General features: G+C 42.0%; 1 protein-coding gene across 1 annotated transcript; it reads right to left on the bottom strand.

Moving 5' to 3' along the window:
- Positions 1-2,659: 2,659 nt before the first annotated feature.
- pex16 (peroxisomal biogenesis factor 16) lies at positions 2,660-14,797 on the bottom strand. Its single transcript, XM_052514403.1, has 11 exons — positions 14,297-14,797; positions 13,583-13,618; positions 13,384-13,460; positions 13,027-13,160; positions 12,475-12,572; positions 12,072-12,152; positions 11,784-11,930; positions 11,382-11,454; positions 10,744-10,863; positions 4,479-4,543; positions 2,660-4,300 (listed from the first exon to the last, which is right to left on the bottom strand). Exons 1-11 carry the CDS (start codon positions 14,421-14,423, stop codon positions 4,242-4,244), a joined length of 1,017 nt encoding a protein of 338 aa, XP_052370363.1. The 5' UTR covers positions 14,424-14,797; the 3' UTR covers positions 2,660-4,241.
- Between the last annotated feature and the right edge of the window lie 920 nt (positions 14,798-15,717).

Genomic DNA, 15,717 nt, shown 5'->3' with positions numbered 1-15,717 from the left:
CGCTGAATGAGTGACGCAATCTACCAAGGTCAGGAGATGGACGGGGAACGGAGGGGGGTTATATTTTAGAAACGTAATGACCTAGCCCATCTTTCAGTGCAATATGAGTTCTTCACCAGGGTCTGAAAGGTTTTCATTCGGGTCAGAAGAAAGGTTGGCTTTCAGCCTTTTTCAATAGAAAGAGTTTGGTGTGTGTGTTTCTTAGGAATGATCGGGTGCTTTGACTGAATGGTCGATGCTGGTAAGAATGTGGATGGTGGTCTCCTTCAGTCCATGCTTATCCAGTCACTGGGTTTACAGAATCACACCACACAAACTTTGGGGAGCCATATTAACCTCTAATGTTGAGAAACACACTTGTATAGAATACATGACGACCTGGATCTGAGTTCACACGGTCTTTTGTTTCTACCCTAAGATAAGTTACTTAGACATGGGAGGGAATGCAACTCAGCTGTGTTTCTGCATAATGCTCTTTTCTATTGAGTTTCTGTTCTAAATGAGAGTTTGATCCCTCATTCTGTTCTAAATGAGAGTTTGATCCCTCATTCTGTTCTAAATGGGAGTTTGATCCCTCATTCTGTTCTAAATGGGAGTTTGATCCCTCATTCTGTTCTAAATGGGAGTTTGATCCCTCATTCTGTACTAAATGGGAGTTTGATCCCTCATTCTGTTCTAAATGGGAGTTTGATCCCTCATTCTGTTCTAAATGGGAGTTTGATCCCTCATTCTGTTCTAAATGGGAGTTTGATCCCTCATTCTGTACTAAATGGGAGTTTGATCCCTCATTCTGTTCTAAATGGGAGTTTGATCCCTCATTCTGTTCTAAATGGGAGTTTGATCCCTCATTCTGTTCTAAATGGGAGTTTGATCCCTCATTCTGTTCTAAATGGGAGTTTGATCCCTCATTCTGTTCTAAATGGGAGTTTGATCCCTCATTCTGTACTAAATGGGAGTTTGATCCCTCATTCTGTACTAAATGGGAGTTTGATCCCTCATTCTGTACTGTCTTGTTGAATGGTAGGATCCCCCATTCTGCAAATGAGTTTGATCCCTCATTCTGTTCTAAATGGAAGATCCCTCATTCTGTACTAAATGGGAGTTTGATCCCCATCTGTATCAGACTGTTGTGAAACCTGTGACTGGACAGAGCCTGGCTGTCACTCGGTCCCTCGTCGTTTGATGTTTATTTCTGGTGACCTGCCTATGAAAATGAGAGACCGGGTAAGAGGAGTCTACCACCGTTGGTCAAATGGAACCCGGGGGGGGGGTAAATTCACTGAGGTGTAACGTCAAGAACAGGGCTACCTCAGTACTATTTGAGACGGTCCGGTCACTAATGTCTTATGTGGCAAAGAAAATATATGAATGGATGTCACAGGTAGAAATGCTATATAATACATATAGAGGTGACGTGATTACCTCTTGTTCCTGATTGGTGTATGTTCTACACAATACATTTCTATCTGATATCTCATCACGAACAGACAGGGTGTCTGGTATCACAGAGCCTGGAAGGTGGAATTGCATAATAACAACGGTTGGTGTTCCAGGTTGTCTCTTTTGCAGTTGCGCTGTGTATCTCAGAAGATTGATATATAGATTCACAATTGTTCTGCAACTACAAAGAAAAGATGACCTTGAATGTCACCATTGGCAGTAGTAGCGGGGGTTGATCTAGCACCTTCCATAGCTCTAGATATGCACTTGGTTCATTACAGAGTTGAGGCTCTCGTTCCCGGGCTGCATCGCAGCAGTAATGGACTGGAGAAGGTTACTCCCTCGTGGACAGTCCCCTTAGTTTGATATACACCACAGGAGGTTGGTGGCACCTTAATCGGGGAGGACAGGCTTGTAGTAATGACTGGAGTGGCATGAAACACATGGTTTCCAGGTGGTTGATGCCATTCCATTCGCTCTGACCATTATGAGCCGTCCTCTCAGCAGCTTCCACTGATGGACATGTTAGATGGTTGTCTGTTGACGGAAAGGATTCTCAAAAGGCAGCTCCTGTTTCTCTAACAGCCGTGTGTTAGTTGGGGTCAGTGTTTTTACGGTAAGCCCCAAACTTGATCCTGGGGCACCGTTTTGGTTTTTGCCCTGACACTACACAGCTGATTTAAAAATATTCAAAGCTTGACAAGTGTTTTTATTATCAGCTGTGTCGTGCAAGGGCAGGACTCAGTTTGGGTTTGAGTGTGTTCACCCATGACTGTCACCATGGGGATGGGTTTGAGTGTGTTCACCCATGACTGTCACCATGGGGATGGGTTTGAGTGTGTTCACCCATGACTGTCACCATGGGGATGGGTTTGAGTGTGTGGCCTGGTCTGTCCCCCTGGATGTCCCACTAGTGATGAAGAATGGCTATCCCAATGTCCCATCAAAACAAGTTATTTATTGTAGGCTACAAAAAGAGTTAGATTTGTGTCAATAAAGATTGAAATCCATCACTGTGGTTGCTGACTTAAGTTCATGGGCTGTGTTTACAAATGCTGCCCAATTCTTATCTTTTGCAGAGCTGATCTCATTGGTCAAAAACTAATCAGATTTGTACTGTGTGTGTAAACGCAGCTGTAGTAGCACATTACATAACAGCAAATGAATGGTCGTTATGAAAACCTACCTAAGATAAACACAATGACTGGGTGGTACATGATTATTATTCTGACGATTTATTTAACACATTTGTAGGATTCATAAATAAAAAAATTGCACAATTTCAAATAAGTAAATTAGACTTTTCCTTTTTCCTCTGGTAAGTGAACTTTTGAAAGGCACTCAGAGCCACAACATTCCACTTCCCCCAATCATCTTAAACAAAAAAATCACACAGGGAAAACTACCTGGTTTCAATGTATTTCCAGATGGTTGTTCTCAAGTACTCTGGATAAACTACAAAAATCGATTCTTAATTCAACCCCAATTAAGTAACAATTAGATGGGATGGCAGGTCGTCAAGTGGTTAGAGCGTTGGGCCAGTAACTGAAAGGTTGCTAGATCGAATCCCCGAGCTGACAAGGTAAAAATCTGTTCTGCCCCTGAACAAGGCAGTTAACCCACTTCCTAGGCCGTCATTGTAAATAAGAATTTGTTCTTAACCGACTTGCCTAGTTTTTAAAAAAGTACATCTATTAGGAACACAATTAGGTAGTTAATATCAATAATTTAGAATACAGCATATTTAATATACAAATGTTAGATTTCTTATCATGGTCACATACATTGGCACAGTGGGAAGAAAAACAAATGAACAATCTGACAAACAGAAGGGCCCAATTCTCTCCTTCCTCCAATTAACTAGTCGAAAGGAAGTGACTAGCATACGAAATATGGTGGAAACTCCCACGAGCCCATGCCAAATGCCAATCTAGATTTGGGAGAAAGGAGATATTAGGACAGCCCCATAGAGAGAACGTCAACCAGCCTCAAAGTCATTCGCTGTAATGCTGTAGGACCAACAGCACAGAACCCATCAGGGCTGGCTGTAGTGGGTTGTTTAACTGGAGACATTTAGGAGGGATTGTTCCCAGTGACAGACAGCAAAACTGACTGGCAAGATGGTGATCATCCCCAGCGGTGCCAAAGATATCTCATACCACTCAGTCAATAACACCGCTGGGTAATGTAGTTTACAAAAGGAGAAAACTAAATCACACAATTCATCATAATCACTGGTTCAAGATCAGTCTGATGGAAGATATGACGGAAATCACTCAAAATATAAAAATAAAGAACAAGGTGGGAATGCAAAAGGCAAGGATCCGTAAGGTACTCTGGCATGCCCTAGCAACAGAACAGAAGGATCCGTAAGGTACTCTGGCATGCCCTAGCAACAGAACAGAAGGATCCGTAAGGGACTCTGGCATGCCCTAGCAACAGAACAGAAGGATCCGTAAGGTACTCTGGCATGCCCTAGCAACAGAACAGAAGGATCCGTAAGGTACTCTGGCATGCCCTAGCAACAGAACAGAAGAATTCGTAAGGTACTCTGGCATGCCCTAGCAACAGAACAGAAGAATCCGTAAGGTACTCTGGCATGCCCTAGCAACAGAACTGCATGTTGGATCTGATTTGAGGGTCCCCAGTTGAAATACAGCAGATTAACCAGCACAGGTTTCCAGTGAGTCTGTGGGGGACTTGAGTCCCTGTGTGTCTCTGGCTCTGTATTTTACTGAGTCTCCCTCTTTAGTGTCGATCCCTATCCAGCTGGCCAGGAGACCTTCAACCACCTCTTGCCCTCAGCCCCAGTTGTAGAAGTAGATCTTCTGCCAGACAGGTAGGTAATCCATTAGAGGGCCTGGAAGGACAAGTGGAGGATAAGGTTAAGCCAATCAGGACAAAGAACACATTGACTGGCAGAATTTGGAAGCCACAGTGCATGTCAGCAGACAGTGGACCACCAACAATAAGGTAAACAACAGAACAAATGCATCCCGTGTTCAGAGACTTGGTTTCTATAAAACGTCAACACTTACGAGCAACCAGCCCGACGCCGGGAACATTGTCTGCCAGAAACCGGAGGAGGAACAGGATCTTTGTCCTACGTGAAACAAAATCAAAAGGTTTAAAAAGCAGCATACGTGATAGAAAATATGCCATGTTTCAATGGTCATCATGGTAAAGACTTTCTCTAGACAGAGAATCTGTTGGTTTTGATTTGACTGGCTCAGAATGCATTTTATTCAGGGGAATTAACGACCAGAGTCTAGTTTACAATGGTGCCCTGAGGACAACAAAATGGTGCCCTGAGGACAACAAATTACAGACCAGAGTCTAGTTTACAATGGTGCCCTGAGGACAACAATACAACAAATTACAGACCAGAGTCTAGTTTACAATGGTGCCCTGACAACAACAAATTACAGACCAGACAACAATGGTGCCCTGAGGACAACAAATTACAGACCAGAGTCTAGTTTACAATGGTGCCCTGAGGAGACCAGAGTCTAGTTTACAATGGTGCCCTGACAACAGACCAGAGTACAACAAATTACAGACCAGAGTCTAGTTTACAATGGTGCCCTGAGGACAACAATACAACAAATTACAGACCAGAGTCTAGTTTACAATGGTGCCCTGAGGACAACAACAAATACAACCAGAGTCTAGTTTACAATTACAGAGACCAGAGTCTAGTTTACAATGGTGCCCTGACAACAATACAACAAATTACAGACCAGAGTCTAGTTTACAATGGTGCCCTGAGGACAACAAATTACAGACCAGAGTCTAGTTTACAATGGTGCCCTGAGGACAACAATACAACAAATTACAGACCAGAGTCTAGTTTACAATGGTGCCCTGAGGACAATACAACAAATTACAGACCAGAGTCTAGTTTACAATGGTGCCCTGAGGACAATACAACAAATTACAGACCAGAGTCTAGTTTACAATGGTGCCCTGAGGACAACAATACAACACATTACAGACCAGAGTCTAGTTTACAATGGTGCCCTGAGGACAACAATACAACACATTACAGACCAGAGTCTAGTTTACAATGGTGCCCTGAGGACAACAATACAACACATTACAGACCAGAGTCTAGTTTACAATGGTGCCCTGAGGACAATACAACACATTACAGACCAGAGTCTAGTTTACAATGGTGCCCTGAGGACAATACAACAAATTACAGACCAGAGTCTAGTTTACAATGGTGCCCTGAGGACAATACAACAAATACAGACAGAGTCTATTACAGACCAGAGTCTTACAGACCAGAGTCTAGTTTACAATGGTGCCCTGAGGACAACAATACAACAAATTACAGACCAGAGTCTAGTTTACAATGGTGCCCTGAGGACAATACAACAAATTACAGACCAGAGTCTAGTTTACAATGGTGCCCTGAGGACAATACAACACATTACAGACCAGTTTAGTCCCTGAGTTTACAGACCAGAGTCTAGTTTACAATGTGCCCTGAGGACAACAATACAACAAATTACTGACCAGAGTCTAGTTTACAATGGTGCCCTGAGGACAATACAACAAATTACAGACCAGAGTCTAGTTTACAATGGTGCCCTGAGGACAATACAACAAATTACAGACCAGAGTCTAGTTTACAATGGTGCCCTGAGGACAACAATACAACACATTACAGACCAGAGTCTAGTTTACAATGGTGCCCTGAGGACAACAATACAACAAATTACAGACCAGAGTCTAGTTTACAATGGTGCCCTGAGGACAACAATACAACAAATTACAGACCAGAGTCTGGTCCTTCTGTAGCTCAGTTGGTAGAGCATGGCGCTTGTAACGCCAGGGTAGTGGGTTCGATTCCCGGGACCACCCATACGTAGAATGTATGCACACATGACTGTAAGTCGCTTTGGATAAAAGCGTCTGCTAAATGGCATATATTATATTATTAGTTTACAATGGTGCCCTGAGGACAATACAACAAATTACAGACCAGAGTCTAGTTTACAATGGTGCCCTGAGGACAACAATACAACAAATTACAGACCAGAGTCTAGTTTACAATGGTGCCCTGAGGACAATACAACAAATTACAGACCAGAGTCTAGTTTACAATGGTGCCCTGAGGACAATACAACACATTACAGACCAGAGTCTAGTTTACAATGGTGCCCTGAGGACAACAATACAACAAATTACAGACCAGAGTCTAGTTTACAATGGTGCCCTGAGGACAATACAACAAATTACAGACCAGAGTCTAGTTTACAATGGTGCCCTGAGGACAACACAACAAATTACAGACCAGAGTCTAGTTTACAATGGTGAGAATCTGTTGTTCTGATTCTACTCACTCAGAGAATCTGTTGTTCTGATTCTACTTACTCAGAGAATCTGTTGTTCTGATTCTACTTACTCAGAGAATCTGTTGTAGTTCTGATTCTACTTACTCAGAGAATCTGTTGTTCTGATTCTACTTACTCAGAGAATCTGTTGTTCTGATTCTACTTACTCAGAGAATCTGTTGTTCTGATTCTACTCACTCAGAGAATCTGTTGTTCTGATTCTACTCACTCAGAGAATCTGTTGTTCTGATTCTACTTACTCAGAGAATCTGTTGTAGTTCTGATTCTACTTACTCAGAGAATCTGTTGTAGTTCTGATTCTACTTACTCAGAGAATCTGTTGTAGTTCTGATTCTACTTACTCAGAGAATCTGTTGTAGTTCTGATTCTACTTACTCAGAGAATCTGTTGTAGTTCTGATTCTACTTACTCAGAGAATCTGTTGTAGTTCTGATTCTACTTACTCAGAGAATCTGTTGTAGTTCTGATTCTACTTACTCAGAGAATCTGTTGTAGTTCTGATTCTACTTACACTCAGAGAATCTGTTGTAGTTCTGATTCTACTCACTCAGAGAATCTGTTGTAGTTCTGATTCTACTTACAGAGAATCTGTTGTAGTTCTGATTCTAGAGAATCTGTTGTAGTTCTGATTCTACTTACTCAGAGAATCTGTTGGTTCTGATTCTACTCACTCAGAGAATCTGTTGTAGTTCTGATTCTACTTACTCAGAGAATCTGTTGTAGTTCTGATTCTACTTACTCAGAGAATCTGTTGTAGTTCTGATTCTACTTACTCAGAGAATCTGTTGTAGTTCTGATTCTACTTACTCAGAGAATCTGTTGTAGTTCTGATTCTACTTACTCAGAGAATCTGTTGTAGTTCTGATTCTACTTACTCAGAGAATCTGTTGTAGTTCTGATTCTACTTACTCAGAGAATCTGTTGTAGTTCTGATTCTACTTACTCAGAGAATCTGTTGTAGTTCTGATTCTACTTACTCAGAGAATCTGTTGTAGTTCTGATTCTACTTACTCAGAGAATCTGTTGTAGTTCTGATTCTACTTACTCAGAGAATCTGTTGTAGTTCTGATTCTACTTACTCAGAGAATCTGTTGTAGTTCTGATTCTACTTACTCAGAGAATCTGTTGTAGTTCTGATTCTACTTACTCAGAGAATCTGTTGTAAATCTGATTCTACTCACTCAGAGAATCTGTTTTGGATCTGATCCTACTCACTCAGAGAATCTGTTGTAGATCTGATTCTACTCTCAGAGAATCTGTTGTAGATCTGTGTAGAAAAGGCCCATGGAGTTGTAGTGGAATACTCCTTTAAGAATCTCTTTGCCATTTACTCAGCTGGGCCAGGGGCGCTTTAATTAGGTCAGAGAAATGTCCGACTGATCTCAACTCCATAAAATCTGGAGTTCTGAAATCTACCATCGCCTGATCTGTTGTTTCTGATTCCTTAACTCAACTCAGAGAAGTTCTGTTGCGTTCATGAATCTACACCACAGACTACTCAGTAAATATACCACTTAATGGTTAAAGGAATTCCTGCCTCAGTCTCATCCATTCCTCTGTCACCTGACACGTGACCACCTGTTCACCTTCACTGTCAGTCATCCTACCTGTCCAGCTACCCACACAGATTCCAATAATCTTTCAATCTGATTCTACTCACTCAGAGAATCTGTTGTAGATCTGATTCTACTTACTCAGAGAATCTGTTGTAGTTCTGATTCTACTCACTCAGAGAATCTGTTGTAGTTCTGATTCTACTCACTCAGAGAATCTGTTGTAGTTCTGATTCTACTCACTCAGAGAATCTGTTGTAGTTCTGATTCTACTCACTCAGAGAATCTGTTGTAGTTCTGATTCTACTCACTCAGAGAATCTGTTGTAGTTCTGATTCTACTCACTCAGAGAATCTGTTGTAGTTCTGATTCTACTCACTCAGAGAATCTGTTGTAGTTCTGATTCTACTCACTCAGAGAATCTGTTGTAGTTCTGATTCTACTCACTCAGAGAATCTGTTGTAGTTCTGATTCTACTCACTCAGAGAATCTGTTGTAGTTCTGATTCTACTCACTCAGAGAATCTGTTGTAGTTCTGATTCTACTCACTCAGAGAATCTGTTGTAGTTCTGATTCTACTCACTCAGAGAATCTGAGAATTGTAGTTCTGATTCTACTCACTCAGAGAATCTGTTGTAGTTCTGATTCTACTCACTCAGAGAATCTGTTGTAGTTCTGATTCTACTCACTCAGAGAATCTGTTGTAGTTCTGATTCTACTCACTCAGAGAATCTGTTGTAGTTCTGATTCTACTCACTCAGAGAATCTGTTGTAGTTCTGATTCTACTTACTCAGAGAATCTGTTGTAGTTCTGATTCTACTTACTCAGAGAATCTGTTGTAAATCTGATTCTACTCACTCAGAGAATCTGTTTTGGATCTGATCCTACTCACTCAGAGAATCTGTTGTAGATCTGATTCTACTCACTCAGAGAATCTGTTGGTTCTGATTCTACTCACTCAGAGAATCTGTTGTAGTTCTGATTCTACTCACTCAGAGAATCTGTTGTAGTTCTGATTCTACTCACTCAGAGAATCTGTTGTAGTTCTGATTCTACTCACTCAGAGAATCTGTTGTAGTTCTGATTCTACTCACTCAGAGAATCTGTTGTAGTTCTGATTCTACTCACTCAGAGAATCTGTTGTAGTTCTGATTCTACTCACTCAGAGAATCTGTTGTAGTTCTGATTCTACTCACTCAGAGAATCTGTTGTAGTTCTGATTCTACTCACTCAGAGAATCTGTTGTAGTTCTGATTCTACTCACTCAGAGAATCTGTTGTAGTTCTGATTCTACTCACTCAGAGAATCTGTTGTAGTTCTGATTCTACTCACTCAGAGAATCTGTTGTAGTTCTGATTCTACTCACTCAGAGAATCTGTTGTAGTTCTGATTCTACTCACTCAGAGAATCTGTTGTAGTTCTGATTCTACTCACTCAGAGAATCTGTTGTAGTTCTGATTCTACTCACTCAGAGAATCTGTTGTAGTTCTGATTCTACTCACTCAGAGAATCTGTTGTAGTTCTGATTCTACTCACTCAGAGAATCTGTTGTAGTTCTGATTCTACTCACTCAGAGAATCTGTTGTAGTTCTGATTCTACTCACTCAGAGAATCTGTTGTAGTTCTGATTCTACTCACTCAGAGAATCTGTTGTAGTTCTGATTCTACTCACTCAGAGAATCTGTTGTAGAGAATCTCTGATTCTACTCACTCAGAGAATCTGTTGTAGAGAATTCTGATTCTACTCACTCAGAGAATCTGTTGTAGTTCTGATTCTACTCACTCAGAGAATCTGTTGTAGTTCTGATTCTACTCACTCAGAGAATCTGAGTTCTGATTCTACTCACTCAGAGAATCTGTGTAGTTCTGATTCTACTCACTCAGAGAATCTGTTGTAGTTCTGATTCTACTCACTCAGAGAATCTGTTGTAGTTCTGATTCTACTCACTCAGAGAATCTGTTGTAGTTCTGATTCTACTCACTCAGAGAATCTGTTGTAGTTCTGATTCTACTCACTCAGAGAATCTGTTGTAGTTCTGATTCTACTCACTCAGAGAATCTGTTGTAGTTCTGATTCTACTCACTCAGAGAATCTGTTGGTTCTGATTCTACTCACTCAGAGAATCTGTTGTAGATCTGATTCTACTCACTCAGAGAATCTGTTGTAGTTCTGATTCTACTCACTCAGAGAATCTGTTGTAGATCTGATTCTACTCACTCAGAGAATCTGTTGTAGTTCTGATTCTACTCACTCAGAGAATCTGTTGGTTCTGATTCTACTCACTCAGAGAATCTGTTGTAGATCTGATTCTACTCACTCAGAGAATCTGTTGTAGTTCTGATTCTACTCACTCAGAGAATCTGTTGTAGTTCTGATTCTACTCACTCAGAGAATCTGTTGTAGAACGGGGAGCGGAGCAGGTAGTACAGAAGCAGAAAGGCTCTCCTCCTCACCTCCGCCCTCTCCCGCCGGTTCAGAGATTTAGTGTCACTCAGCAAACCAAAACTGTGGAGAAAACAGACCAGGGGTAAGAGAACAGACCAGGGGTAAGAGAACAGACCAGGGGTAAGAGAACAGACCAGGGGTAAGAGAACAGACCAGGGGTAGGAGAACAGACCAGGGGTAGGAGAACAGACCAGGGGTAGGAGAACAGACCAGGGGTAGGAGAACAGACCAGGGGTAGGAGAACAGACCAGGGGTAGGAGAACAGACCAGGGGTAGGAGAACAGGCCAGGGGTAAGAGAACAGACCAGGGGTAAGAGAACAGACCAGGGGTAAGAGAACAGACCAGGGGTAAGAGAACAGACCGGGGTAAGAGAACAGACCAGTGGATACCTCTTTATCCCACTCATGTTTCAGTGCCTCCTTCATGACACTGCTTCTAAATGGCCTGTATAGAAGAGTATGTCTATGGCTATTTTGTTTTAATAGTGGAACACATATCATGTGTCCAGTCAGTGTGTGTATTTATTTAGTGATTCCTCTTAGCACGTGTCAGTGTAAAGAGAAGAAAGCATGGTTACCTGGTCATTTCCATGGCTCCAGACACGAGCCATGGTTTCCAGGAGCCTCTCCCACACATTCCCAGGCAGAGCACTGTGTTTAGGAGCAGCGTTGAGGAAAACACACACACACCCTCTGTGTGACAAATCCTTGAGGTTTCATCTACCATTGATTAGGTCAAATACTGGTATACTGTATATACAGTGCAGTGATGTATTCCACTAGTAAGGGACGTGCTGTTGAGATGAACAGAATGCTTCCAGGCCATACAGAGGTATGATATGGAATCATGCAACCATTTCAGCCAATGTACTTTATAGCTGCCGTACCAGCTATCTATAGAGGCAGTAATCATGTGATGACATTGTGCACGTTTAATTCTCTAGTGTCCCTGTGGCAGAGTCCCAGAGTAGGAAGGATACAGTGTACCAGCGGGCGTCCGATGTACATGGACTCTGCTATGGTCTCCTGGACCCCCAGGGCAGTGGGACTAGAGGTCAGATCCTCCTCCACAGCACACCTCTTCTCCCTACTGGGGGCTGCCCACAGACGGGTCTGCACAGAGGGAGCTGAGAGAGAGGAGAGAGTGAGAGAGAGAGAGAGAAGAGAGAGAGAGAGGAGAGAGAGATAAGGGACAGAGTACATTCCTGATAAATAGTATTGGCACTGTCCTAAATGCAAACATTGTACTGGAACATGTGTAGTCTTACCATTGCCCAACGGCCTCATCACCCTCCCTGACCGCTGGCCTACAAAGGAGCTGTCATCCTGGTGGTCATCGTGGTCCTCATCTGTAAGGAGGGAGACGTACAGAAATATATTTATGTCCAAGTAGTAGTTCCAGGTTGTCTGGATTGTAAACTCTGAAGTATATGGTCCGGTCCCGGTGCGACCCAGGACATTGGCACATTGTTTATAGCCAATGAGGTAACAGAACAAGAAGTGGACACAAAACTGTCCCAAAGTTGTTTTGAATCAAATGAACAAAGAGAGTCATGTTTAAGTCATATTGTTTGGATATAGATGTATCTGACAGACACCCTGCATTTTAAACCAAAAAAATAGAGTTAAACATAAAATATGTCTGACGTGCAAACTCTTGACTTGTGTTACCGTTGCCGAGCTGTGCCTCCCTGTCCAGGGGGGTAATAGGAGGGGAAGTCTGCATGCCAGATTTGTACCAGAAGAGCAGTAGGAAGCGCAAGACGGCTCTGGAGAAATGTTGGACAGAGAGAGAAAGAACACAGAGGGGAGTGAGGTGGAAGGAGAGAAATGGAATGTAACACCATGCAACATAACATCCCAGTAACCATGACGTTTTTCAACAATCAGAGACAATCTAAAGAAAAGCACAGGTTATAATATTAGACCTGCAGGCTTGACATTGTCTTTACTAATCCATGTATCACTGCATATCCCATTGTCTTTACTAATCCATGTATCACTGCATATCCCATTGTCTTTACTAATCCATGTATCCCTGCATATATCATTGTCTTTACTAATCCATGTATCACTTCATATCTAATTGTCTTTACTAATCCATGTATCACTGTATGTTTGTTTTACTTAGTGCACTATACAGCATGTTGTAGATCGATCAAAAGGGATGAAGTTAAAGCGTTGGTTAGATATCGCTCCACGAGGGGCTCCTTCATTCCTTACTTAGTGATCTGGATGAGCACTATGACCAGCCAGCGACCTCCCTCCCCCCACAGCTTGGTGGCCCCCATCTCCAGGAACACCTCCATGTACTCCACCACTGACAGCCAGGTGAGAAGCCTCTGCTGAGAGACAGACTGAACAAACAACCACACACACACACGGTCAGGGATTGCACAGTCAGTTCCGATAGCACTTCCCCGTTTCAGAGTGTTTTCTTCCATGTTGTGCCTAATGAACACAACCCAGCACATATTTAGACTAATGTGATTGACCAGGTGGAGGTGGACCTCACCATGGGTAAGGTTAGACTATTGTGATTGACCTCACCATGGGTAAGGTTAGACTAATTGACCTCACCATGGGTAGGGTTCGACACAGCCCTTTACGCAGAATGCCATCATTAAGCAGCACCAGCAGGTTGGAGGCAGAGTACACTGCAAAAACACACACAACAACAAACTGATCCAACAGTTGAGGTTCCTGAATGCTTCTGGTTCATGGTTCTACTGCGGCCAATAAAACATTAACTGTGAGGTAAAGTGAGGTGCTAACCTACCCAATTCAGAGATTTCATGGGAGTCAGTGAAACGCCCTGTGAAACAGACACAAAAACACTTGAGGACTGATGGTATGTCAAACTGTTGTAATGCTGTTTCAACAGAGAACCAATCAAAGAACTTGGCTAGATATTTCAGATAATAATTACATTTCATATGGTAGAGTTTACACCTGCCATGGGCCATGCCAGACTCTACACAGGACTACTGACAACACTATGTGACAAATAGTTATATTTAAAGCTTGCACTCTGAATCATGCATCAGATGCTTGGCTGTGACTGTTTTTCCTATGCTGAATTAGAGAATAACATTCCTTTGTTTTCATGATCAAACACGAGATTGTAGTGTTGAGAGGCACATTCAGGCGATGCATGGGCAATGTTTTGGGAAGAGGTGTAGTGTAGGCAATGAGCTTGGCAACTTGGATACACTTTATGCTTTGCTTAGAACAGATGGGAACTCAGAAATCTCCCACTTCGACTTCCGTGCGTTCAAAACAAATGGGACCTCGGGGGGGAAAAAACTACTTCCGACTTTAAAAACATTTTTGAACGGTCATCCAAACCGGGGAAATCAGGCCTCTTTCTGTAGCTCCGACTTTCCGACAAAAATATCACTGACGTCATGATTTGACCTCGTATTTTTTCCGAGTTCCCAGATGTTTCTGAACGCAGCAAGCTCCTCGCTCTGGCTCTCACTTTTAAACTCACCTGAAATGAGGTACGACAGCGTTCTTACGGTGCTCTCCAGTTGTCCAGTCGCTGCAGGGTTCTTCGTAACGTACTCCCGATACCGCTCGTAGAGCCGGGTCAGTTTATCGGTGTACAGTTTAGACATTGCACTAAACTACTAAATCAAAACATGTACTGAAACGATCACCTATACATTATACTTCCGCAACTTAAGTCTGCTTCCTGTGACGAAAAACACCGGAAGTAACTTTTTAGTATTATGTTAGAATAAACGTAGCAGGTTATTGAGACTATGGTTAATGTTTGGAAAACGTTTAGGGCACATATCTGTATAAGATTGTTATATCTGTGGTTAGGGTTGGCGAAAATAGTCTAATAAGCTGCTACGATAATCACTTCCGGTCGTAGCTTTATCGAAGGAGCGTGAACATAGTATGTCCCTTCTTGTGACAGGGAGAAAACTGACTGCACAGGTCGCCGAAGGCAAATGTTTTGAGTGTGTTCGAGCAGTAAGCAAGGCGAAGCCGACTGTCGACTAAAGTCGGCGAGTGAGGTCAGGGAGGTGCATCTCCGACAGCCAACAGTCGGACACCAGTGGTTTTCCAACAGCAGGGTTCAGATCAACATGGTAGTGTCAACATAGCTGCTATTGTTTATAACCGTTTTTCTGTATAAATGTCAAAATAAACTTGTGTATACCTCCATATCACACACTACAATGCATTGGTTAGAGATAAGTCTCAAATATAACGTTATGTTGTATTCCCTGTAGCTTTAGAATCGCAATAAAGATTTTTCCTGTTCCTTTCAAGTCTTTGGCAACGTTCGCGTGGGTCAAATCAAACACAAAATTATTGGTTTGCACATAGTGCCTCCCACAATGCAGGTGACTGCATGGTGCAGTTGTTGAGAAGCGACTTCATAAATAAAAACGGCATGACCATTGATTACATGATTTGTCAAGTTAATGCAGTCCACATGTAGTTGCAATTTGGTCAAATTTGTACATAATGCAACACCCTGAAAGTTGGTGATCAACATCTTGACAATGGTGATATGCTCTTGTGCTGAAGACATGTTTTGAAGAGACAGGCACAGGGTACATTAAAGACCGACTGTACTCTCATGGAATTTACAATTGAACGATGGGAAGTTATTTTTTGTAAAGGTTTGTTTCATAAGTCTGATATTTTGGCTTATGCGTTCCTCCCAGGTAGTGTTGGAAAAAGTACCCAATTGTCATACTTGAGTAAACGTATAGATACCTTAATAGGAAGTTACTCAAATATAGTTGAAAGTCACCCGGTAAAATAGTACTTTAGTAAAAGTTTTAGGTTTTAAATATACTTAAGTATCAAAAGTAAAAGTATAAATCATTTCATATTCCTTATATTAAGCAAAGCAGACAGTAACAGTTTGTTTTTAAAATGTACGGATAG

Source organism: Oncorhynchus keta, unplaced genomic scaffold (assembly GCF_023373465.1).
Source record: "Oncorhynchus keta strain PuntledgeMale-10-30-2019 unplaced genomic scaffold, Oket_V2 Un_scaffold_17407_pilon_pilon, whole genome shotgun sequence".
Lineage (NCBI taxonomy): Eukaryota > Metazoa > Chordata > Actinopteri > Salmoniformes > Salmonidae > Oncorhynchus > Oncorhynchus keta.
Note: the sequence above shows the minus strand (reverse complement) of the source record. Positions and strands in the feature narration are given on the sequence as shown.

Coding starts and splice junctions, on each gene's coding strand:
- pex16 (XM_052514403.1), bottom strand. CDS start 14,423: ATGTCTAAACTGTACACCGATAAACTGACCCGGCTCTACGAGCGGTAT. Junction 13,619..14,296: donor GCTGTCGTACCTCATTTCAG/GTGAGTTTAAAA, acceptor TCTGTTTCACAG/GGCGTTTCACTGACTCCCAT. Junction 12,573..13,026: donor GTGCTCATCCAGATCACTAA/GTAAGGAATGAA, acceptor ACATTTCTCCAG/AGCCGTCTTGCGCTTCCTAC.